This window comes from Ranitomeya imitator, chromosome 6 (assembly GCF_032444005.1).
Source record: "Ranitomeya imitator isolate aRanImi1 chromosome 6, aRanImi1.pri, whole genome shotgun sequence".
Classification (NCBI taxonomy): Eukaryota; Metazoa; Chordata; class Amphibia; order Anura; family Dendrobatidae; genus Ranitomeya; species Ranitomeya imitator.
In genome coordinates, this window is record NC_091287.1 from 382896201 (window position 1) to 382923641 (window position 27441).

General features: G+C 42.0%; 1 protein-coding gene across 9 annotated transcripts in view; it reads right to left on the reverse strand.

Annotated features, from left to right (window-relative positions):
- PTPRM (protein tyrosine phosphatase receptor type M) overlaps positions 1 to 27441 on the reverse strand; it is a 1024381-nt gene that overhangs the window by 251832 nt on the left and 745108 nt on the right. For 5 of the 9 annotated variants that reach the window (XM_069731072.1, XM_069731068.1, XM_069731070.1 and 2 more), the window contains exon 14: positions 16990 to 17064. The exons of the other annotated variants lie outside the window; for them this stretch is intronic. In XM_069731072.1, the coding sequence (XP_069587173.1) occupies positions 16990 to 17064 (75 nt within the window). The remainder of the gene's footprint in view (positions 1 to 16989; positions 17065 to 27441) is intronic. 9 annotated transcript variants of the gene reach the window in all.

The following is a 27441-nucleotide window of genomic DNA, read 5'->3' on the forward strand; positions in this document are numbered from 1 at the left end:
TGAACCACAGGTAAACAAACAGTCTTTAGCTCAGGAAAGGAAAATACAAAAGTCCAGTCCTTCAGGCTCAGTCCTGCAGCCTTAACACACTTTGGAGGCTTTCTCCTCCACACACACAGACTCCTGTCTGTAGGGTCCCATCTGGACACAGGGACCTCTGTCCACCCTGACAGATTCCCAAACACTCTCTTACCATGTGCTACACATCTCCATTAAGTAGCCTGAAACCACACCCATTGGTGAAGTAACGTCACATGATTAGACATGTGGCTATGACATCACCACAGGTCCTGAAACAAACACAAATAGGCATGGTTATGCCCCTTACCCAGGGGTGAGGTATATGGGTAGCCAGACCCTCCCATCTCTCATAGCTACCCGTAACCCGGACCCAAACATCCTAAACAATTCCTTATTGCCTTATGTGTATTAAACAAAACACTCCGGGTTACATCACAGCGGCAAGCCTTCTCTGTGATACATACCTCCCATCGACTATACAAGCTTTAGCCATGCTACAATATATATATATATATTTTTTTTTTACTGTATTGAAAAGAATAGTTGAGCTTGTCAGTGTATTTGGATTCTTAAGAAAATGTATGTTTTTCTTGACTTGCCCTAAAGGCTATGTCCACCTTTGCAATATTGTTTGTCTTATTTTATCTAAAATAAAAAAAAGTGAAGTAACTTTGCAATGTGTCTATCCTATTCAGGAAGATATGTCTCCATGGCAACAGACAACAAACAAACCCTTATGTAGTCTGATTCTGCACTCATAGTTTACAATGGAGTCCCAGCGCTCACGTTCTGTGAATAAGGCTTTTAGTTTAATCCACACATAAGAAGCGTTTCTGCCCATCCCCGGCTTTCACCCTTATTCACCGATTGCCGATCCAACTTTGGATTCCTGATTCTGCAGTCACACTCCCTCTTATGTGCCCCCTACTTCTTGCTAACCTACTAAATGTATATAATTGACAGATAGAAGTATGGCTGCTGGATCTAAGTGTACAGGGCGGTTGACAGGCTGTAGTGCATCTGCATGTGTTCAGGGCAACCAGTAGCCACTGCTGAAAATGGTGGAAAGAGGAAATCGAAAGTGCGAACTAATAAATGAAAGGGACCATTTAGTCTAATAGGACAATATTTTTTGTGCTACTTGGGTTCTTAAGAGAGCAGGTCAGGTCTGTGGTAATAGTACTCTCGGAAGACCGGTAGGAATGGTGGCACATTCGTCTACAATACATAGTAACATAGTAACATAGTTAGTAAGGCCGAAAAAAGACATTTGTCCATCCAGTTCAGCCTATATTCCATCATAATAAATACCCAGATCTACGTCCTTCTACAGAACCTAATAATTGTATGATACAATATTGTTCTGCTCCAGGAAGACATCCAGGCCTCTCTTGAACCCCTCGACTGAGTTCGCCATCACCACCTCCTCAGGCAAGCAATTCCAGATTCTCACTGCCCTAACAGTAAAGAATCCTCTTCTATGTTGGTGGAAAAACCTTCTCTCCTCCAGACGCAAAGAATGCCCCCTTGTGCCCGTCACCTTCCTTGGTATAAACAGATCCTCAGCGAGATATTTGTATTGTCCCCTTATATACTTATACATGGTTATTAGATCGCCCCTCAGTCGTCTTTTTTCTAGACTAAATAATCCTAATTTCGCTAATCTATCTGGGTATTGTAGTTCTCCCATCCCCTTTATTAATTTTGTTGCCCTCCTTTGTACTCTCTCTAGTTCCATTATATCCTTCCTGAGCACCGGTGCCCAAAACTGGACACAGTACTCCATGTGCGGTCTAACTAGGGATTTGTACAGAGGCAGTATAATGCTCTCATCATGTGTATCCAGACCTCTTTTAATGCACCCCATGATCCTGTTTGCCTTGGCAGCTGCTGCCTGGCACTGGCTGCTCCAGGTAAGTTTATCATTAACTAGGATCCCCAAGTCCTTCTCCCTGTCAGATTTACCCAGTGGTTTCCCGTTCAGTGTGTAATGGTGATATTGATTCCCTCTTCCCATGTGTATAACCTTACATTTATCATTGTTAAACCTCATCTGCCACCTTTCAGCCCAAGTTTCCAACTTATCCAGATCCATCTGTAGCAGAATACTATCTTCTCTTGTATTAACTGCTTTACATAGTTTTGTATCATCTGCAAATATCGATATTTTACTGTGTAAACCTTCTACCAGATCATTAATGAATATGTTGAAGAGAACAGGTCCCAATACTGACCCCTGCGGTACCCCACTGGTCACAGCGACCCAGTTAGAGACTATACCATTTATAACCACCCTCTGCTTTCTATCACTAAGCCAGTTACTAACCCATTTACACACATTTTCCCCCAGACCAAGCATTCTCATTTTGTGTACCAACCTCAAAAGCATGACCCCTGCTGTGCTGTCGCTGGTCGGGGAAGAAAGTCCAGAACTTTATTTGGTCGCTGGACTCCCCGCAGACATCGCTGAATCGGCGTGTGTGACACCGATTCAGCGATGTCTTCACTGGTAACCAGGGTAAACATCGGGTAACTAAGCGCAGGGCCGCGCTTAGTAACCCGATGTTTACCCTGGTTACCATCCTAAAAGTAAAAAAAAACAAACACTACATACTTACCTACCGCTGTCTGTCCTCCAGCGCTGTGCTCTGCACTCCTCCTGTACTGGCTGTGAGCGTCGGTCAGATGGAAAGCAGAGCGGTGACGTCACCGCTCTGCTTTCCGGCCGCTGTGCTCACAGCCAGTACAGGAGGAGTGCAGAGCACAGCGCTGGAGGACAGACAGCGGTAGGTAAGTATGTAGTGTTTGTTTTTTTTTACTTTTAGGATGGTAACCAGGGTAAACATCGGGTTACTAAGCGCGGCCCTGCGCTTAGTTACCCGATGTTTACCCTGGTTACCGGGGACCTCGGGATCGTTGGTCGCTGGAGAGCTGTCTGTGTGACAGCTCTCCAGCGACCAAACAGCGACACTGCAGCGATCCGGATCGTTGTCGGTATCGCTGCAGCGTCGCTAAGTGTGACGGTACCTTAATGCTCAACAGTGGAATGTGAAAAATTGAAACTCAGTTTTATAATCTAATGGAAATCCTTCCAAGAAAAGTATGGACTGGAACTCGATGTTCTACAAGCACATGTGGCTGCGAAGTCTGGGTTTTACTTTCTTATAGTTTCTCCCAATGAACAGAACTACCAGGACTATTTTTTAAGAGACGCCAGAAGACTCTCTTACTAGTCTGTATTATGCATCTACTAGAGTTAAAGGGAACCTGTAACAGGATTTTCACACTATAAACCACTACCATAGCATTATACAGGTCTGCCTGCAGATGAAGGTGAAGTGAACATTCTTTTTTTGCACCAGATTGAGTCATAGGTGGCTTAGAAACCCTGGCGTGCGGCACACCAATCAAGCATGGAGGAGCATTGGACTGCATGACTGAAGTAATAAGTATATATATGTGAGCAGCATTACACCTTTATTTTTTACATATTACAAACCACTATGGCTGTGGAACAAAATGTTCCAGTTGAGTAAAACATGATGCTCCACACAACGTTATGTGCATCCAAGTCCCCAATACAACTGAGTGACATTTTGGGAATTTGTCAGCAGGTTTTTGCTATGCAACCCGAGGACAGCACAAGCTAGGGATTCAGACAATGATTTCAGTGATGTGTCACTTATTAGGCTGTGTGCTATTGTTTCACTACAATGAGTGTTTCATCAACAAGAGATTACCACTGACAGAACTCATGCCCGTGCCCAAGCTCGCCCCCAACACTGATTAGCAGCTTGCTGTCAATATACAATGTACACAGAAAGTTGTGCTGGGAGCGGGGGGCAGCATTCAGAACGAACGCTGCTTCTATCACAACTGCTGCACCCAGTAAACTAAGTGATACATCGCTGGAATCAGGGTCTCTTTTCCTACATTATGCTGCTGTCAGATGAGGTAGCAAAAACCTGCTGACAGATTCCTTTTGAACCTTACACTAAATGCTAGATGCAATAGTAAGGACCATTAGGCTGTATGCAGATGTGGCAGCTCTTCCTTACTTTATTTCAGTTTTATGCTGCTGTAAATTTGATAGGAGGCACACATTTTTTTTTTTTTTTTAATAATGGTCATTAGATGATTAATTACAAAACGTATACAAATGCATGATTACCATAGATGCATTCTGCCAAAATGATGGCTGTGTGAAGAAAGCTTCACAGAGACTGTTCGAAATTGTACACTTGCTTCAACAAATGATTAGTCCTTCACATAAGACATTCTCCTTTCTATGGAGCAAATAAGTGAATTCCTACTTGTCTTACTAAGTTCTGAGCGAAGACTATATTTCCCTGCCCTATCAGTCAGCACGGCAAGGCACTTTGATGTGCAGCAATGTCAGCTGTGACTTATTGCCTCTTTATGCATGTAATGTTTATCATTTGGTGCCGTGACAGTTTCATCTAAAAAGCAATATACTAACAAGAAAATGAGGATTCAGGGGTTTCATGATTGCAGATTCTTCCTTCTGCTCAAAAAATCCAGTGTCAAATTGTGTTCTAGGAATCGTGAAGTAAGGCTGAGAATATAGTTTATCCAACACTTCGGCTTTCCTCATACATTGGGGGGAATTTATGAAGGTTGCCATTCCATAAGCCGGTCTTAAATCCAGAGACTAGTAGACTATAGTCCAGCCCCATTTTACTAAGTCCTATCTACTTTTATGAAGAGTGATGATGGGTCTGGTGCAAAAAGTTGCTAAATTTTATGCAACTATCATTTCCGACAAATTGCGCAACTTATTGATTCTAGAAAACTGATGTAAAGGGAACAATAATTTCCATAGTTTACTGCCCTGCTGTTTTTATGGTGTAAACAAGCATCAAAAACAGTGCAGAATCTTCCACCCAACACACAAACATGCTCCGTATTACATGCTTTTAATAATGCACAATAGATTTTAAAGTATCATCTAAACTAAAAAAAAAAAAAAAACTAATGACAATACTACTAAAATGTTACAAAACATGAAATTTCCATTGTCAAAAATTCCATGTTTAACCCCTTAACCCCCAGAGCTTTTTTCGTTTCCGTTTTTCGCTCCCCTCCTTCCCAGAGCCATAACTTTTTTATTTTTCCGTCAATATGGCCATATGAGGGCTTATGTTTTGCGGGATGAGTTGTATGTTTGAATGATAACATTGGTTTTACCATGTAGTGTAACAGAAAATGGGAAAAAAAAATCCAAGTGCGATGAAATTGCAAAAAATGTGCAATCCCACACTTGTTTTTTGTTTGGCTTTTTTGCTAGGTTCACTAAATGCTAAAACTGACCTGCCATTATGATTCTCCAGGTCAGTACGAGTTCATAGACACCAAACATGTCTAAGTTCTTTTTTATCTAAGTGGTGAAAAAAAATTGCAAAATTTGCTAAAAAAAAAAATTGCGCAATTTTCAGATACCCATAGCGTTTCCATTTTTTGTGATCTGGGGTTAGGTCAGGGAATATTTTATGTGTGCCGAGCTGACATTTTTAATTTTACCCCTTTTGTGCGGATACGTTTTTTGGATCGTCTGTTATTGCCTTTTAATGCAATTTCACGGCGACCAAAAAAACATAATTTTGGCTTTTTGATTTTTTTTCTTACTACGCCGTTTAACAATCAGGTTAATCCTTTTTTTATTGATAGATCGGGCAATTCTGAACCCGGCGATACCAAATATGTGTAGGTTTGATCCTTTTTTTATTGTTTTATTTTGATTGGGGCGAAAGGGGGGTGAGTTGAACATTTATAGTTTTTCTATACCCTACACAATCGCCTCTGCTACATAGAGGTGATACACAGATCACCTCTATGTAGCAGAAATTCAGCATTGCTATCAGCCATCAACAACCATAGAGGTCTCAAGGAGACCTCTGGTTGTGAAGGCAATGCACCGATGACCCCCGATCATGTGACGGGTGTCAGTGGTGCGAGCGCTTCCAGCTGCGCGGCCGGCAGCGCTTGCTAAATACCACTGTCAGAGTTTGACAGCGGCATTTAACTAGTTAATGGGCACGGGTGGATCGCGATTCCGCTCGTGTCCATTGCGGCCACATGTCAGGTGTTTATAACAGCTGACATGTCGCGGCTTTGAGGTGGGCTCACCACTGGAGCCCACCTCAAAGCAGGGGATACTGGCAGCTGACATACTATTCCGTCAGCTGGCAGAAAGGGGTTATTAAAGAGAATCTGTCAGCAGATTTCTGCTATACAATTTGACAGCAGCATGAAGTAGAGTCTGATTGCAGCGATGTGTCACTTACTAGGCTGTGTGCTGTTGTTTCAATCAAATCAGTGTTTTATACGCAAGAGATTATCACTACAGGACAAGATGTCTCGTGCCTCCTAGTCAACTGCTCTTTGTAACTCAGCTCCAAACACCCCTTAGCAGCTTTCTGCCAATGGACAGTGTAAACAAAAATCTTCCATTTAGTGATGTCGGCAGAGTTATACAGAGCTCAGCATTCAGAGAACTGATTGATCTGCAGCCGAGAAAACTGTGATTTCATCACATCTGCTGCACCCCATTAAACTAAGTGATACATCACTGGAATATGGGTCTCTGAACATACAAAAAAAACCTGGTGACAGATTCCCTTTAATGAGAAATGAAGGCATGTTGATGTTAGCTACATGGGAGTTGTGATGTGGCTTTAATTGTTACCTCTATGGTACCATTGACAATTTAAAGAATACATCCTGTGTACCTCGGTATGCCTTTGATTTATTATATATTAATTCAACAAAAAAAGAACATTCCATGCGCTGATACAATATTGCATTGACCAGCAGAAGTGATAAGTGAAAAGTTGTTTCCAGGAAATCCGTAAAATGCCAACATGTAACCAACCCAGGAATTGTGAATACATCCTTATCCCATAACTCTGCCCTTTCTGCCCCTGAATCTTGATGGAATAATATTGGTTTGCTGCTGTTCCTCTCATTTCAGCAGATTTAAAATGAATGTATTTAGTTTTTCTAAGAAAATATTGTGCATTAATGCAAGCAAGTCTGGATGTTTTTCCATATCATGGTTACAAAATGCACGGTGACCCATTCATGAATGATTTGTCACTGTCCAAAAACGTTGTCTGCAGAAGGCAGATAATACATGAGTTTCACCAAGACAATTTATTTCCTGTGTACTCGGCAGCAGAAATATGCTTCAGAAGCAAACTGGCCTTCTGGAAACTTTTGCCCGAATTTCTTTCTATACAATATTAGATTCGAAAACTATAAATGCAGTTAAAACGTGACAAAAAAGGAACAATTTGTCTTTAAAATGTGTAATTATCTTTATTGGAACTCAAATGCGGATCCCACTAACAATGGCCATCAGATTGATAAATTGGGACAATTATAAGGAATGGTAATGCTAATGATTCTGCAAAAAGGTTAATGTAATTTGCATCCATAATTTTTTGGGGTTATGCTCTTTTAATTGTCAGCGTGTGTTCACATAAAAAAGCACATATGTATAACGGAGCAATTAGGTTATATGTGTGTATACTGTCCATGTAGCTGTCCCTTACATAGCTATTATCCATCTTTCTGTCTATCAATATATTCATCTATCTATCTATCTATCTATCTATCTATCTATCTATCCCATATCTATCTATCTATCTATCTATCTATCTATCTATCTATCTATCTATCTATCTATCTATCCCATATCTATCTATCTATCTATCTGTCCCATATCTATCTATCTATCTATCTATCTATCTATCCCATATCTATCTATCTATCTATCTATCTATCTATCTATCTATCTATCTATCTATCTATCTATCTATCTATCCCATATCTATCTATCTAATATCTATTTATCTAATCTTGCTATATGCTACATAATGTTTGAGGATCTTCTTTTAAAAGTATTTTATGTATCATTCCAAAAAGACTAATACATAGTAACCAGTGATGAGGGAGTATACTTGTTGCTCAGGTTTTCCCGAGCACGCTCGGGTGACCTCCGAGTATTTGTTATTGCTCGGAGATATAGTTTTCATCGCCTCAGTTGCATGATTTACGGCTTCCAGATACACTGAATACATGTGAGGAATGCCTGTTTGTTAGGGAATTCCCACATGTATTCAGCTTATCTGGAAGCCGTAATTCATGCAACTGAGGCGATGAAAACTACAGTTAAGTCCATATATATTTGGACAGAGAAAACATTTTTCTAATTTTGGTTATAGACATTACCTACCACAATGAATTTTAAACAAAACAATTCAGATGCAGTTGAAGTTTTCATTTGAGGGTATCCACATTAAAATTGGACGAAGGGTTTAGGAGTTTCAGCTCCTTAACATGTGCCACCCTGTTTTTAAAGGGACCGAAAGTAATTGGACAATTGACTCCAAGGCTATTTCATGGACAGGTGTGGGCAATCCCTTCGTTATCTCATTCTCAATTAAGCAGATAAAAGGCCTGGAGTTGATTTGAGGTGTGGTGCTTGCATTTGGAAGGTTTTGGTGTGAAGTAAACATGCGGTCAAAGGAGCTCTCCATGCAGGTGAAACAAGCCATCCTTAAGCTGCGAAAACAGAAAAAACCCATCCGAGAAATGGCTACAATATTAGGAGTGGCAAAATCTACAGTTTGGTACATCCTGAGAATGAAAGAAAGAAAGCACTGGTGAACTCATCAATGCAAAAAGACCTGGGCGCCCATGGAAGACAACAGTGGTGGATGATCGCAGAATAATCTCCACGGTGAAGAGAAACCCCTTCACAACAGCCAACCAAGTGACCAACACTCTCCAGGAGGTCGGCGTATCAATATCCAAATCTACCATAAAGAGAAGACTCCATGAAAGTAAATACAGAGGGTTCACTGCACGGTGCAAGCCACTCATAAGCATCAAGAATAAAAAGGCTAGACTGGACTTTGCTAAAAAAAAAATCTAAAAAAAGCCAGCACAGTTCTGGAAGAACATTCTTTGAACAGATGAAACCAAGATCAACCTCTACCAGAATGATGGAAAGAGAAAAGTATGGCGAAGGCGTGGTACAGCTCATGATCCAAAGCATACCACATCATCTGTAAAACACGGCGGAGGCAGTGTTATGGCCTGGGCATGCATGGCTGCCAGTGGCACTGGGTCACTAGTGTTTACTGATGATGTGACACAGGACAGAAGCAGCCGAATGAATTCTGAGGTATTCAGAGACGCCATACTGTGTGCTCAGATCCAGCCAAATGCAGCCAAACTGATTGGTCATCATTTCATACTAGATAGACAATGACCCAAAACATAAAGCCAAAGCAACCCAGGAGTTTATTAAAGCAAAGAAGTGGAATATGATCTCAACCCAATTGAGCATGTATTTCACTTGTTAAAGACTAAACTTCAGATAGAAAGGCCCACAAACAAACAGCAACTGAAAACCACCACAGTGAAGGCCTGGCAGAGCATCAAAAAGGAGGAAACACAGCGTCTGGTGATGTCCATGAGTTCAAGACTTCAGGCAGTCATTACCAACAAAGGGTTTTCAACCAAGTACCAGAAATGAACATTTTGTTTAAAATTATTTAATCTGTCCAATTACTTTTGGTCCCTTTAAAAACAGGGTGGCACATGTTAAGGAGCTGAAACTCCTAAACCCTTCATCCAATTTTAATGTGGATACCCTTAAATGAAAGCTGAAAGTCTGAAATTCAATTGCATCTGAATTGTTTTGTTTAAAATTCATTGCGGTAATGTCTATAACCAAAATTAGAAAAATGCTGTCTCTGTCCAAATATATATATATGGACTTAACTGTATGTTTCCAAGCAATAACAAATACTCGGAGGTCACCCTAGTGTGCTCAGGAAAACCCGAGCAACGAGTATACTCGCTCATCACTAATAGTAACCATATATTAATTTACAATTCTGTTACTGGTGACACTTAGGCATTAAATGACTAATTTTTACTGTACTTGGACTGGGGTAATCATTTTGTTAAAGTGCTGAATTTACCCAAAATATATACTGCTCAAAAAAAATAAAGGGAACACTAAAATCCCACATCCTAGATACCACTGAATGAAATATTCCAGTTGTAAATCTTTATTCATTACATAGTGGAATGTGTTAGCACAATAAAACCTAAAAATTATCAACGTAAATCACAACTAATATCCAATGGAGGTTTGGAGTTGGAATGATGCTCAAAATCAAAGTGGAAAATGAAGTTACAGGCTGATCATCCAACTTCAGTTGGAATACCTCAAGACAAGAAAATGATGCTCAGTAGTGTATGTGGCCTCCATGTGCCTGTATGACCTCCCTACAATGCCTGGGCATGCTCCTGGTGAGGCGGTGGATGGTCTCCTGAGGGATCTCCTCCCAGACCTGGAATAAAGCAACGCCAACTCCTGGACAGTCTGTGGTGCAACGTGACGTTGGTGGATGTAGCGAGACATGATGTCCCAGATGTGTTCAAAAGGATTCAGTCTGGGGAACGGGCAGGCCAGTCCATAGCTTCAATGCCTTTATCTTGCAGGAACTGCTGACACATTCCAGCCACATGAGGTCTGGCATTGTCCTGCATTAGGAGGAACCCAGGGCCAACCGAAACAGCATAGGGTCTCATAAGGGGTCTGAGGATCTCATCTCGGTACCTAATGGCAGTCAGGCTACCGCTGGCGAGCACATGGAGGGCTGTGCGGCCCTCCAAAGAAATGCCACCCCACACCATTACTGACCCACTGCCAAACCGGTCATGCTGAAGGATGTTGCAGGCAGCAGATCGCTCTCCACGGCGTGTCCAGACTCTGTCACATCTGTCCCATGAGCTCAGTGTGAACCTGCTTTCATCTGTGAAGAGCACAGGGCACCAGTGGTGAATTTGACAATCCTGGTGTTCTGTGGCAAATGCCAAGCGTCCTGCACGGTGTTGGGCTGTGAGCACAACCCCATCTGTGGACGTTGGGCACTCAGACCATCCTCATGGAGTCGGTTTCTAACCGTTTGTGCAGACACATGCACATTTGTGGCCTGCTGGAGGTCATTTTACAGGGCTCTGGCAGTACTCCTCCTGTTCCTCCTTGCACAAAGGCTGAGGTAGCTGTCCTGCTGCTGGGTTGCTGTCCTCCTACAGCCCCCTTCACGTCTTCTGGTGTACTGGCCTGTCTCCTGGTAGCATCTCCAGCCTCTGGACATTACGATGACAGACACAGCAAACCTTCTTGCCACAGCTCGATTGATGTGCCATCCTGGATGAGCTGCATTACCTGAGCCACTTGTGTCGGCTGTAGAGTCTGTCTCATGCTACCATGAGTGTGAAAGCACAACCAACATTCAAAAGAGACCAAAACATCAGCCAGAAAGCATTGGTACTGAGATGTGGTCTGTGGTCTCCACCTACAGAAATACTCCTTTATTGAGGGTGTCTTGATAATTGAAAATAATTTCCATGTGGTGTCTACTCCATTTGCACAACAGCATGTGAAATTGATTGTCAATCAGTGTTGCTTCCTAAGTAGTGTTGAGCGATACCGTCCGATACTTGAAAGTATCGGTATCGGATAGTATCGGCCGATACCCGAAAAATATCGGATATCGCCGATACCGATATCCGATACCAATACAAGTCAATGGGACATCAAGTATCGGAATGTATCCTCATGGATCCCAGGGTCTGAAGGAGAGGAAACTCTCCTTCAGGCCCTGGGATCCATATTAAAGTGTAAAATAAAGAATTAAAATAAAAAATATTGTTATATTCACCTCTCCGGCGGCCCCTGGACATCAGCGGGAGGATCCGGCGTCCGGCACGGCTTCTTTCTTCAAAATGCGCGCCTTCAGGACCTGTGGAATGACGTCCCGGCTTCTGATTGGTCGCGTGCCGCCCATGTGACCGCCACGCGACCAATCAGAAGCCGCGACGTCATTCCTCAGGTCCTAGAAGGCGCTCATTCTAGGACTTTAGCTGAGGAATGACGTCGCGGCTTCTGATTGGTCGCGTGGCGGTCACATGGGCGGCACGCGACCAATCAGAAGCCGGGACGTCATTCCACAGGTCCTGAAGGCGCGCATTTTGAAGAAAGAAGCCGTGCCGGACGCCGGATCCTCCCGCTGATGTCCAGGGGCCGCCGGAGAGGTGAATATAACAATATTTTTTATTTTAATTCTTTATTTTACACTTCCGATACCGATACCCGATATCACAAAAATATCGGATCTCGGTATCGGAATTCCGATACCGCAAGTATCGGCCGATACCCGATACTTGCGGTATCGGAATGCTCAACACTATTCCTAAGTGGACAGTTTGATTTCACAGAAGTTTGATTTACTTGGAGTTATATTCTGTTGTTTAAGTGTTCCCTTTATTTTTTTGAGCAGTGTATTTATGGAGAGTCATACATTTTTTTTCTCTTGTGAAACCTATTTTCAGAATTCAAACATTAAAGCCATTAATTTCCATCAAGCATTAATACATGTGGAAAGGAAATATACAGTTAGGTCCACATATATTTGGACAGAGACAACATTTTTCTAATTTTGGTTATAGACATTACCACAATGAATTTTAAACAAAACAATTCAGATGCAGTTGAAGTTCAGACTTCCAGCTTTCATTTGAGGGTATCCACATTAAAATTGGATGAAGGGTTTAGGAGTTTCAGCTCCTTATCATGTGCCACCCTGTTTTTAAAGGGACCAAAAGTAATTGGACAATTGACTCCAAGGCTATTTCATGGACAGGTGTGGGCAATCCCTTCGTTATGTCATTCTCAATTAAGCAGATAAAAGGCCTGGAGTTGATTTGAGGTGTGGTACTTGCATTTGGAAGGTTTTGCTGTAAAGTAAACATGCGGTCAAAGGAGCTCTCCATGCAGGTGAAACAAGCCATCCTTAAGCTGCAAAAAACAGAAAAAACCCATCCGAGAAATTGCTACAATATTAGGAGTGGCAAAATCTACAGTTTGGTACATCCTGAGAAAGAAAAAAAGCATTGGTGAACTCATCAATGCAAAAAGACCTGGGCGCCCACGGAAGACAACAGTGGTGGATGATCGCAGAATAATCTCCATGGTGAAGAGAAACCCCTTCACAACAGCCAACCAAGTGACCAACACTCTCCAGGAGGTAGGCGTATCAATATCCAAATCTACCATAAAGAGAAGACTGCATGAAAGTAAATACAGAGGGTTCACTGCACGGTGCAAGCCACTCATAAGCATCAAGAATAAGAAGGCTAGACTGGACTTTGCTAAAAAAAATCTAAAAAAGCCAGCACAGTTCTGGAAGAACATTCTTTGGACAGATGAAACCAAGATCAACCTCTACCAGAATGATGGAAAGAGAAAAGTATGGCAAAGGCATCGTACAGCTCCTGATCCAAAGCATACCACATCATCTGTAAAACACGGCGGAGGCAGTGTGATGGCTTGGGCATGCATGGCTGCCAGTGGCACTGGGTCACTAGTGTTTATTGATGATGTGACACAGGACAGAAGCAGCCGAATGAATTCTGAGGTATTCAGAGCCATACTGTGTGCTCAGATCCAGCCAAATGCAGCCAAACTGGTCGTCATTTCATACTACAGATGGACAATGACCCAAAACATAAAGCCAAAGCAACCCAGGAGTTTATTAAAGCAAAGAAGTGGAATATTCCTGAATGGCCAAGTCAGTCACCTGATCTCCACCCAATTGAGCATGCATTTCACTTGTTAAAGACTAAACTTCAGACAGGAAGTCCCACAAACAAACAGCAACTGAAATCCACTGCAGTGAAGGCCTGGCAGAGCATCAAAAAGGAGGAAACACACAGCGTCTGGTGATGTCCATGAGTTCAAGACTTCAGGCAGTCATTGCCAACAAAGGGTTTTCAACCAAGTACTAGAAATGAACATTTTATTTAAAATTATTGAATCTGTCCAATTACTTTTGGTCCCTTTAAAAACAGGGTGCCACATGTTAAGGAGCTGAAACTTCTAAACCCTTCATCCAATTTTACTGTGGATACCCTCAAATGAAAGCTAAAAGTCTGAACTTCAACTGCATCTGAATTGTTTTGTTTAAAATTCATTGAGGTAATGTCTATTACTAAAATTAGAAAAATATTGTCTCTGTCCAAATATATCTGGACCTAACTGTATAACCACTTAGGGTACCATAATATATTGTCTATAAAAGAAAAACATTTTTACCTTAATTGGTAAAAAAAAATATCATATAGGTGGTGGCTTTCATGGAAAAAAAAGAGAGATTCACATGTACCAGTGTTATTTTGCAGCATGACTAGGCTAGCCACCAGATATTGTTACAAGTCTGCATGCCTACATACAGTATCTCTGAGCATAGACACAGAATTATACATTCTATACATAATACTTGGAATATTTTTCTACATTAACTGTTATATACTAAGATATTGGTTTCAATAGAAATTGTACTAATTTATATTATTGTTTCTATCACTTACTCCAACCATATAAATACCTGGAGCTTATATAGCTTATATTATAGACCAGCATGCTGTCTTAACATCTTGCTAAACAACTACATCTACATACATTTAGGAGGAACAATTTTGGCAAGTTTATGACCACTGACCACTGTCACGTGTCTTAGGGACGCTGTGAGTGACTGCTCAGCCACCCTATGGATAGCAGAGAAGTGTCAGGATGTCAGTGCTGTGCTGTGTTCTTTTGTTGCCTGACCTTGGATTTGTCTTTTGATTACCCATTTGTATATCTCTTTTGCCTGTGACACATTCTGACCTTACTTACAGACCCTGGACTTTGCCCCTGACTTTCCATTTGTCGTATCCCTTTGTTTTTGACATACTTTCCTGGCTTTTGACCTTGGAACTCTTGACTACTCTGCCATACAGGTAGTCCGTGAGTAGTGGCTAGTGTCACATGGACTAAATACAAGTGATTGTTTATTGATCTGTTTCCCCAGGTCAACAAAATATTACAATTGAGTTGTCCCCATACAGCCTCATGCTGTCAGCAGCATATTCCCCGTTTACCCAGGGTGATGTGCTACTAATAATGATAATTTTTTTTATACCAGAATAATCTGATTACTGAAATCTGATTACTGAGCAACTAAGTGTTTTGCTTGTTTACAAAATGACTGCTGGCATGTTCGCAAGGCCGACAATCGGGAACAAGCATTCTTATACTCCCCTTTGCTGAATATTGCTTTTTCTAAATAGGCCTGACACACAAATCAATGATTTCTACTGAAAGATGTGCATGTCAATGGTTCACTAAGAGGGCGAATCCGAGATCGGTGAAGTAATCAAAGTTTTTCTGAATCCAATTTGGATACCTGTTTCTGTACTATGCCTATCTATCACGAGAATTTGCAGTGAAATATAAGACCATGTCTTTATACTTTACATTCTCCTTGTTCAGAAGCTAAATGAATTCTAAATGGAAACAATGGCAATTTGTGCAAATAATGTCCCTCTGAGATTATTTACAGAGCAATAAATTGATGGGTTAGTAACTCTTAATCTCTTATTTCTACAAAATCTGATCCGATTAAAGGGAAACAGTCACAAGGTTTTTGCAATGTAATCTGAGAGCACCATAATGTATGAACACAGACCCTGATTACAGGGATGTGTCACTTACTGGGCTATGCTCTGCGATTTCAATACAATCAGTGTTTTATCAGCAGGAGATGATCACTACAGGACTAGATGTCTCGTGCCGCCTAGTCAACTGTTCTTTGTAATCCCACCCCAACCACCTATTAGCAGATTTCTGCCACTGGACAGTGTAAACAGAACTCAGCCAATCAGAGGTGTGGGCAACGTTATACAGAGCTCAACATTCAGAGAACTGATAGATCTGCAGCCCAGAAAACTGTGATTTTATCACAACTGCTGCACCCATTAAACTAAGTGATACATTGCTGGAATTAGTGTCTCTGTACATTCAGCAAAAACCTGGTGACTGATTCCCTTCAATGAGCAGTGAAAACATATTGTATGAACACCGACCCTTAATTACAGTGATGTGTCACTTACTGTGCTATGTTCTGCGATTTCAATACAATCAGTGTTCTATCAGCAGGAGATGATGACTACAGGACAAGCTTCCTCATGCTTCCTAGTCTAACCCCGCTCTCAGCACTGATTAGCACCTCTCTGTCACTATACAATGTACAGAAAGCTGTAGTGTGGGAGTTATACACAGCTCAACAACTGGGATCTACTAGATCTGCAGCAGAGAAAATGTTGACTATCATAACTGCTGCACCCAGTAAACTAAGTGACACATCACTGGAATCAAGGTCTCTATCGATAACTCATGCTGCTGTCAAATTACATAGAAAAATATTGTTAACAGATTCCCTTTTAATGCCTTCCTCACCTTATTACCAATATGTCTCGCATCCTTAGAACCCCCTACTCCTATTTCTACTTGTTTGGTGCATGTTGTAATTCTTGTCCAAGGCTATAGTATGTTCTGGCCTACATGTGCTGACCATCCCTTCTGTAAAAGTAACTGGTGTTTCTACTGCTGTCACTTGGGAAATCTGTGAGCAAATTTTAAAGAACCCTTGCATCGGGGAAACTCTGCATGGGAAACACTGATTTATTATACCTTTTTTTCTGAGCACAATGGTGATATTTCTGGTAATTATATTTTTCACCATATATGTACAAAGCTATAAAATAACAGATCACGAGAAGCTTTTAAAAAAAGAACATCTCACACAATACACATATAATAATTGCATGCATTGAGCAACATTGATTTATGGCACATAAATGGAATGAATTGGTAATACTACAAGAACAAGTGCACAGCAAAAAACGGAGAGAAAAAATGAAATGAACAATCACACGAGAAGAAATGAGCGGAAGATTGCAGAATGATCATGGCAATGACAATGATGATGATAAAAAGCAGAAGAAATGAATCGATGAGTTGTGTGTACTTGAATGTCTGACCTGTTAGTTGGTCGTCGCCTGCAGCAGGGGCGATGCGAATGTATGGTGTTGTAAGCTGAGTCACGATTATCGCAGCTAAGGCAAAGGAAGAATTCCGGGTCAGCATGCATGAGGAGGAGAAGAAAAGCCAGACTGAAGCAAGGCCGACAAGAATACTGTTTCACCAACTCTGCAACATCATACTACCAAAACACCACATTTTCTAGCTGAGAGTAGAAAACAGCATGGAGGAGAGGAAAAGAAAAGGGTTCACTGTGGAAATGATTCAGTAAATCTCTGGTTAGAAATTGTGAACAATGAAGACATGCAATTCACTGTAGGCTCTGACATTGACTATGTCTCCCATTATTTCTACACTGGCTGTTATAACAGTTATATTTGTGAAGCACAAGCACATAGCAGCTGATGGGCTGGGTACTAATAAGAAATGTATGAGGAGCTGCACACGACTGCACTATGCTCTATTCTTATATTTGTGAAGCACAAGCACATAGCAGCTGATGGGCTGGGTACTAATAAGAAATGTATGAGGAGCTGCACACGACTGCTCTATGCTCTATTCTTATATTTGGGAAGCACAAGCACATAGCAGCTGATGGGCTGGTACTAAAAAGAAATGTATGAGGAGCTGCACACGACTGCACTATGCTCTATTCTTATATTTGGGAAGCACAAGCACATAGCAGCTGATGGGCTGGTACTAATAAGAAATGTATGAGGAGCTGCACACTACTGCACTATGCTCTATTCTTATATTTGTGAAGCACAAGCACATAGCAGCTGATGGGCTGGTACTAATAAGAAATGTATGAGGAGCTGCACACGACTGCACTATGCTCTATTCTTATATTTGTGAAGCACAAGCACATAGCAGTTGATGGGCTGGTACTAAAAAGAAATGTATGAGGAGCTGCACATGACTGCACTATGCTCTATTCTTACATGTGTGAAGCACAAGCACATAGCAGCTGATGGGCTGGGTACTTATAAGAATTGTATGAGGAGCTGCACACGACTGCACTATGCTCTATTCTTATATTTGTGAAGCACAAGCACATAGCAGCTGATGGGCTGGTACTAAAAAGAAATGTATGAGGAGCTGCACATGACTGCACTATGCTCTATTCTTACATGTGTGAAGCACAAGCACATAGCAGCTGATGGGCTGGGTACTTATAAGAATTGTATGAGGAGCTGCACACGACTGCACTATGCTCTATTCTTATTTTTGTGAAGAAAAGCACATAGCAGCTGATGGGCTGGGTACTAATAAGAAATGTATGAGGAGCTGCACACTACTGCACTATGCTCTATTCTTATATTTGTGAAACAAAAGCACATAGCAGCTGATGGGCTGGGTACTAATATGAAATGTATGAGGAGCTGCACACTACTGCACTATGCTCTATTCTTATATTTGTGAAGAAAAGCACATAGCAGCTGATTGGCTGGTACTAATAAGAAATGTATGAGGAGCTGCACACTACTGCACTATGCTCTATTCTTATATTTGTGAAACACAAGCACATAGCAGCTGATGGGCTGGGTACTAATAAGAAATGTATGAGGAGCTGCACACGACTGCACTATGCTCTATTCTTATATGTGTGATGCACAAGCACATAGCAGCTGATGGGCTGGGTACTAATAAGAAATGTATGAGGAGCTGCACAGGACTGCACTATGCTCTATTCTGATATTTGGGAAGCACAAGCACATAGCAGCTGATAGGCAGGGTACTAATAAGAAATGTATGAGGAGCTGCACACTACTGCACTATGCTCTATACTTATATGTGTGAAGCACAAGCACATAGCAGCTGATGGGCTGGGTACTAATAAGAAATGTATGAGGAGCTGCACACTACTGCACTATGCTCTATTCTCATATGTGTGATGCACAAGCACATAGCAGCTGATGGGCTGGGTACTAATAAGAAATGTATGAGGAGCTGCACAGGACTGCACTATGCTCTATTCTTATATTTGTGAAGCACAAGCACATAGCAGCTGATGGGCTGGGTACTAATAAGAAATGTATGAGGAGCTGCACACAACTGCACTATGCTCTATTTTTATATTTGTGAAGCACAAGCACATAGCAGCTGATGGGCTGGGTACTAATAAGAAATGTATGAGGAGCTGCACACTACTGCACTATGCTCTATTCTTATATTTGTGAAGCACAAGCACATAGCAGCTGATGGGCTGGGTACTAATAAGAATTGTATGAGGAGCTGCACACGACTGCACTATGCTCTATTCTTATATTTGTGAAGCACAAGCACATAGCAGCTGATGGGCTGGGTACTAATAAGAAATGTATGAGGAGCTGCACACGACTGCACTATGCTCTATTCTTATATTTGTGAAGCACAAGCACATAGCAGCTGATGGGCTGGTACTAATAAGAAATGTATGAGGAGCTGCACACGACTGCACTATGCTCTATTCTTATATTTGGGAAGCACAAGCACATAGCAGCTGATGGGCTGGGTCCCAAATAGAAATGTATGAGGAGCTGCACACTACTGCACTATGCTCTATTCTTATATGTGTGAAGCACAAGCACATAGCAGCTGATGGGCTGGGTACTAATAAGAAATGTATGAGAGCTGCACACTACTGCACTATGCTCTATTCTTATATGTGTGATGCACAAGCACATAGCAGCTGATGGGCTGGGTACTAATAAGAAATGTATGAGGAGCTGCACAGGACTGCACTATGCTCTATTCTTATATTTGTGAAGCACAAGCACATAGCAGCTGATGGGCTGGGTACTAATAAGAAATGTATGAGGAGCTGCACACAACTGCACTATGCTCTATACTTATATTTGTGAAGCACAAGCACAAAGCAGTTGATGGGCTGGGTACTAATAAGAAATGTATGAGGAGCTGCACACGACTGCACTATGCTCTATTCTTATATTTGTGAAGCACAAGCACATAGCAGCTGATGGGCTGGGTACTAATAAGAAATGTATGAGGAGCTGCACACTACTGCACTATGCTCTATTCTTATATTTGTGAAGCACAAGCACATAGCAGCTGATGGGCTGGGTACTAATAAGAATTGTATGAGGAGCTGCACACGACTGCACTATGCTCTATTCTTATATTTGTGAAGCACAAGCACATAGCAGCTGATGGGCTGGGTACTAATAAGAAATGTATGAGGAGCTGCACACTACTGCACTATGCTCTATTCTTATATTCGTGAAGCACAAGCACATAGCAGCTGATGGGCTGGGTACTAATAAGAAATGTATGAGGAGCTGCATATGACTGCACTATGCTCTATTCTTATATTTGTGAAGCACAAGCACATAGCAGCTGATGGGCTGGGTACTAATAAAAAATGTATGAGGAGCTGCACACGACTGCACTATGCTCTATTCTTATATTTGGGAAGCACAAGCACATAGCAGCTGATGGGCTGGGTCCCAAATAGAAATGTATGAGGAGCTGCACACTACTGCACTATGCTCTATTCTTATATTTGTGAAGCACAAGCACATAGCAGCTGATGGGCTGGGTACTAATAAGAAATGTATGAGGAGCTGCACACTACTGCACTATGCTCTATTCTTATATTTGTGAAGCACAAGCACATAGCAGCTGATGGGCTGGGTACTAATAAGAAATGTATGAGGAGCTGCACACTACTGCACTATGCTCTATTCTTATATTTGTGAAGCACAAGCACATAGCAGCTGATGGGCTGGGTACTAATAAGAAATGTATGAGAAGCTGCACACCACTGCACTATGCTCTATTCTTATATTTGTGAAGCACAAGCACAAAGCAGCTGATGAGCTGGTACTAATAAGAAATGTATGAGGAGCTGCACACTACTGCACTATGCTCTATTCTTATATTTGTGAAGCACAAGCACATAGCAGCTGATGGGCTGGTACTAATAAGAAATGTATGAGGAGCTGCACACTACTGCACTATGCTCTATTCTTATATTTGTGAAGCACAAGCACATAGCAGCTGATGGGCTGGTACTAATGAGAAATGTATGAGGAGCTGCACACTACTGCACTATGCTCTATTCTTATATTTGTGAGGCACAAGCACATAGCAGCTGATGGGCTGGGTCCTAATAAGAGATGTATGAGGAGCTGCACATGACTGCACTATGCTCTATTCTTATATTTGTGAAGCACAAGCACATAGCAGCTGATCGGCCGGTACTAATAAGAAATGTATGAGGAGCTGCACACGACTGCACTATGCTCTATTCTTACATGTGTGAAGCACAAGCACATAGCAGCTGATGGGCTGGGTACTAATAAGAAATGTATGAGGAGCTGCACACGACTGCACTATGCTCTATTCTTATATGTGTGATGCACAAGCACATAGCAGCTGATGGGCAGGGTACTAATAAGAAATGTATGAGAGCTGCACACTACTGCACTATGCTCTATTCTTATATGTGTGAAGCACAAGCACATAGCAGCTGATGGGCTGGGTACTAATAAGAAATGTATGAGGAGCTGCACACTACTGCACTATGCTCTATTCTTATATGTGTGATGCACAAGCACATAGCAGCTGATGGGCTGGGTACTAATAAGAAATGTATGAGGAGCTGCACAGGACTGCACTATGCTCTATTCTTATATTTGTGAAGCACAAGCACATAGCAGCTGATGGGCTGGGTACTAATAAGAAATGTATGAGGAGCTGTACACAACTGCACTATGCTCTATACTTATATTTGTGAAGCACAAGCACAAAGCAGCTGATGGGCTGGGTACTAATAAGAAATGTATGAGGAGCTGCACATAACTGCACTATGCTCTATTCTTATATTTGTGAAGCACAAGCACATAGCAGCTGATGGGCTGGGTACTAATAAGAAATGTATGAGGAGCTGTACACTACTGCACTATGCTCTATTCTTATATTTGTGAAGCACAAGCACATAGCAGCTGATGGGCTGGGTACTAATAAGAATTGTATGAGGAGCTGCACACGACTGCACTATGCTCTATTCTTATATTTGGGAAGCACAAGCACATAGCAGCTGATGGGCTGGGTCCCAAATAGAAATGTATGAGGAGCTGCACACTACTGCACTATGCTCTATTCTTATATTTGTGAAGCACAAGCACATAGCAGCTGATGGGCTGGGTACTAATAAGAAATGTATGAGGAGCTGCACACTACTGCACTATGCTCTATTCTTATATTTGTGAAGCACAAGCACATAGCAGCTGATGGGCTGGGTACTTATAAGAATTGTATGAGGAGCTGCACACGACTGCACTATGCTCTATTCTTATATTTGTGAAGCACAAGCACATAGCAGCTGATGGGCTGGGTGCTAATAAGAAATGTATGAGGAGCTGCACACTACTGCACTATGCTCTATTCTTATATTTGTGAAGCACAAGCACATAGCAGCTGATGGGCTGGTACTAATGAGAAATGTATGAGGAGCTGCACACTACTGCACTATGCTCTATTCTTATATTTGTGAGGCACAAGCACATAGCAGCTGATGGGCTGGGTCCTAATAAGAGATGTATGAGGAGCTGCACATGACTGCACTATGCTCTATTCTTATATTTGTGAAGCACAAGCACATAGCAGCTGATCGGCCGGTACTAATAAGAAATGTATGAGGAGCTGCACACGACTGCACTATGCTCTATTCTTACATGTGTGAAGCACAAGCACATAGCAGCTGATGGGCTGGGTACTAATAAGAAATGTATGAGGAGCTGCACACGACTGCACTATGCTCTATTCTTATATGTGTGATGCACAAGCACATAGCAGCTGATGGGCAGGGTACTAATAAGAAATGTATGAGAGCTGCATACTACTGCACTATGCTCTATTCTTATATGTGTGAAGCACAAGCACATAGCAGCTGATGGGCTGGGTACTAATAAGAAATGTATGAGGAGCTGCACACTACTGCACTATGCTCTATTCTTATATGTGTGATGCACAAGCACATAGCATCTGATGGGCTGGGTACTAATAAGAAATGTATGAGGAGCTGCACAGGACTGCACTATGCTCTATTCTTATATTTGTGAAGCACAAGCACATAGCAGCTGATGGGCTGGGTACTAATAAGAAATGTATGAGGAGCTGCACACAACTGCACTATGCTCTATACTTATATTTGTGAAGCACAAGCACATAGCAGCTGATGGGCTGGGTACTAATAAGAAATGTATGAGGAGCTGCACACGACTGCACTATGCTCTATTCTTATATTTGTGAAGCACAAGCACATAGCAGCTGATGGGCTGGGTACTAATAAGAAATGTATGAGGAGCTGCACACGACTGCACTATGCTCTATTCTTATATTTGGGAAGCACAAGCACATAGCAGCTGATGGGCTGGGTCCCAAATAGAAATGTATGAGGAGCTGCACACTACTGCACTATGCTCTATTCTTATATTTGTGAAGCACAAGCACATAGCAGCTGATGGGCTGGGTACTAATAAGAATTGTATGAGGAGCTGCACACGACTGCACTATGCTCTATTCTTATATTTGTGAAGCACAAGCACATAGCAGCTGATGGGCTGGGTACTAATAAGAAATGTATGAGGAGCTGCACACGACTGCACTATGCTCTATTCTTATATTTGGGAAGCACAAGCACATAGCAGCTGATGGGCTGGGTCCCAAATAGAAATGTATGAGGAGCTGCACACTACTGCACTATGCTCTATTCTTATATTTGTGAAGCACAAGCACATAGCAGCTGATGGGCTGGGTACTAATAAGAAATGTATGAGGAGCTGCACACTACTGCACTATGCTCTATTCTTATATTTGTGAAGCACAAGCACATAGCAGCTGATGGGCTGGGTACTTATAACAATTGTATGAGGAGCTGCACACGACTGCACTATGCTCTATTCTGATATTTGTGAAGCACAAGCACATAGCAGCTGATGGGCTGGGTGCTAATAAGAAATGTATGAGGAGCTGCACACTACTGCACTATGCTCTATTCTTATATTTGTGAAGCACAAGCACATAGCAGCTGATGGGCTGGGTACTAATAAGAAATGTATGAGGAGCTGCACAGGACTGCACTATGCTCTATTCTTATATTTGTGAAGCACAAGCACATAGCAGCTGATGGGCTGGGTACTAATAAGAAATGTATGAGGAGCTGTACACAACAGCACTATGCTCTATACTTATATTTGTGAAGCACAAGCACATAGCAGCTGATGGGCTGGGTACTAATAAGAAATGTATGAGGAGCTGTACACTACTGCACTATGCTCTATTCTTATATTTGTGAAGCACAAGCACATAGCAGCTGATGGGCTGGGTACTAATAAGAATTGTATGAGGAGCTGCACACGACTGCACTATGCTCTATTCTTATATTTGGGAAGCACAAGCACATAGCAGCTGATGGGCTGGGTCCCAAATAGAAATGTATGAGGAGCTGCACACTACTGCACTATGCTCTATTCTTATATTTGTGAAGCACAAGCACATAGCAGCTGATGGGCTGGGTACTAATAAGAAATGTATGAGGAGCTGCACACTACTGCACTATGCTCTATTCTTATATTTGTGAAGCACAAGCACATAGCAGCTGATGGGCTGGGTACTTATAAGAATTGTATGAGGAGCTGCACACGACTGCACTATGCTCTATTCTTATATTTGTGAAGCACAAGCACATAGCAGCTGATGGGCTGGGTGCTAATAAGAAATGTATGAGGAGCTGCACACTACTGCACTATGATCTATTCTTATATTTGTGAAGCACAAGCACATAGCAGCTGATGGGCTGGTACTAATGAGAAATGTATGAGGAGCTGCACACTACTGCACTATGCTCTATTCTTATATTTGTGAGGCACAAGCACATAGCAGCTGATGGGCTGGGTCCTAATAAGAGATGTATGAGGAGCTGCACATGACTGCACTATGCTCTATTCTTATATTTGTGAAGCACAAGCACATAGCAGCTGATCGGCCGGTACTAATAAGAAATGTATGAGGAGCTGCACACGACTGCACTATGCTCTATTCTTACATGTGTGAAGCACAAGCACATAGCAGCTGATGGGCTGGGTACTAATAAGAAATGTATGAGGAGCTGCACACGACTGCACTATGCTCTATTCTTATATGTGTGATGCACAAGCACATAGCAGCTGATGGGCAGGGTACTAATAAGAAATGTATGAGAGCTGCACACTACTGCACTATGCTCTATTCTTATATGTGTGAAGCACAAGCACATAGCAGCTGATGGGCTGGGTACTAATAAGAAATGTATGAGGAGCTGCACACTACTGCACTATGCTCTATTCTTATATGTGTGATGCACAAGCACATAGCATCTGATGGGCTGGGTACTAATAAGAAATGTATGAGGAGCTGCACAGGACTGCACTATGCTCTATTCTTATATTTGTGAAGCACAAGCACATAGCAGCTGATGGGCTGGGTACTAATAAGAAATGTATGAGGAGCTGCACACAACTGCACTATGCTCTATACTTATATTTGTGAAGCACAAGCACATAGCAGCTGATGGGCTGGGTACTAATAAGAAATGTATGAGGAGCTGCACACTACTGCACTATGCTCTATACTTATATGTGTGAAGCACAAGCACATAGCAGCTGATGGGCTGGGTACTAATAAGAAATGTATGAGGAGCTGCACACTACTGCACTATGCTCTATTCTCATATGTGTGATGCACAAGCACATAGCAGCTGATGGGCTGGGTACTAATAAGAAATGTATGAGGAGCTGCACAGGACTGCACTATGCTCTATTCTTATATTTGTGAAGCACAAGCACATAGCAGCTGATGGGCTGGGTACTAATAAGAAATGTATGAGGAGCTGCACACAACTGCACTATGCTCTATACTTATATTTGTGAAGCACAAGCACATAGCAGCTTATGGGCTGGGTACTAATAAGAAATGTATGAGGAGCTACACACGACTGCACTATGCTCTATTTTTATATTTGTGAAGCACAAGCACATAGCAGCTGATGGGCTGGGTACTAATAAGAAATGTATGAGGAGCTGCACACTACTGCACTATGCTCTATTCTTATATTTGTGAAGCACAAGCACATAGCAGCTGATGGGCTGGGTACTAATAAGAATTGTATGAGGAGCTGCACACGACTGCACTATGCTCTATTCTTATATTTGTGAAGCACAAGCACATAGCAGCTGATGGGCTGGGTACTAATAAGAAATGTATGAGGAGCTGCACACGACTGCACTATGCTCTATTCTTATATTTGTGAAGCACAAGCACATAGCAGCTGATGGGCTGGTACTAATAAGAAATGTATGAGGAGCTGCACACTACTGCACTATGCTCTATTCTTATATTTGGGAAGCACAAGCACATAGCAGCTGATGGGCTGGGTCCCAAATAGAAATGTATGAGGAGCTGCACACTACTGCACTATGCTCTATTCTTATATGTGTGAAGCACAAGCACATAGCAGCTGATGGGCTGGGTACTAATAAGAAATGTATGAGAGCTGCACACTACTGCACTATGCTCTATTCTTATATGTGTGATGCACAAGCACATAGCAGCTGATGGGCTGGGTACTAATAAGAAATGTATGAGGAGCTGCACAGGACTGCACTATGCTCTATTCTTATATTTGTGAAGCACAAGCACATAGCAGCTGATGGGCTGGGTACTAATAAGAAATGTATGAGGAGCTGCACACAACTGCACTATGCTCTATACTTATATTTGTGAAGCACAAGCACAAAGCAGTTGATGGGCTGGGTACTAATAAGAAATGTATGAGGAGCTGCACACGACTGCACTATGCTCTATTCTTATATTTGTGAAGCACAAGCACATAGCAGCTGATGGGCTGGGTACTAATAAGAAATGTATGAGGAGCTGCACACTACTGCACTATGCTCTATTCTTATATTTGTGAAGCACAAGCACATAGCAGCTGATGGGCTGGGTACTAATAAGAATTGTATGAGGAGCTGCACACGACTGCACTATGCTCTATTCTTATATTCGTGAAGCACAAGCACATAGCAGCTGATGGGCTGGGTACTAATAAGAAATGTATGAGGAGCTGCAGATGACTGCACTATGCTCTATTCTTATATTTGTGAAGCACAAGCACATAGCAGCTGATGGGCTGGGTACTAATAAGAAATGTATGAGGAGCTGCACACGACTGCACTATGCTCTATTCTTATATTTGGGAAGCACAAGCACATAGCAGCTGATGGGCTGGGTCCCAAATAGAAATGTATGAGGAGCTGCACACTACTGCACTATGCTCTATTCTTATATTTGTGAAGCACAAGCACATAGCAGCTGATGGGCTGGGTACTAATAAGAAATGTATGAGGAGCTGCACACTACTGCACTATGCTCTATTCTTATATTTGTGAAGCACAAGCACATAGCAGCTG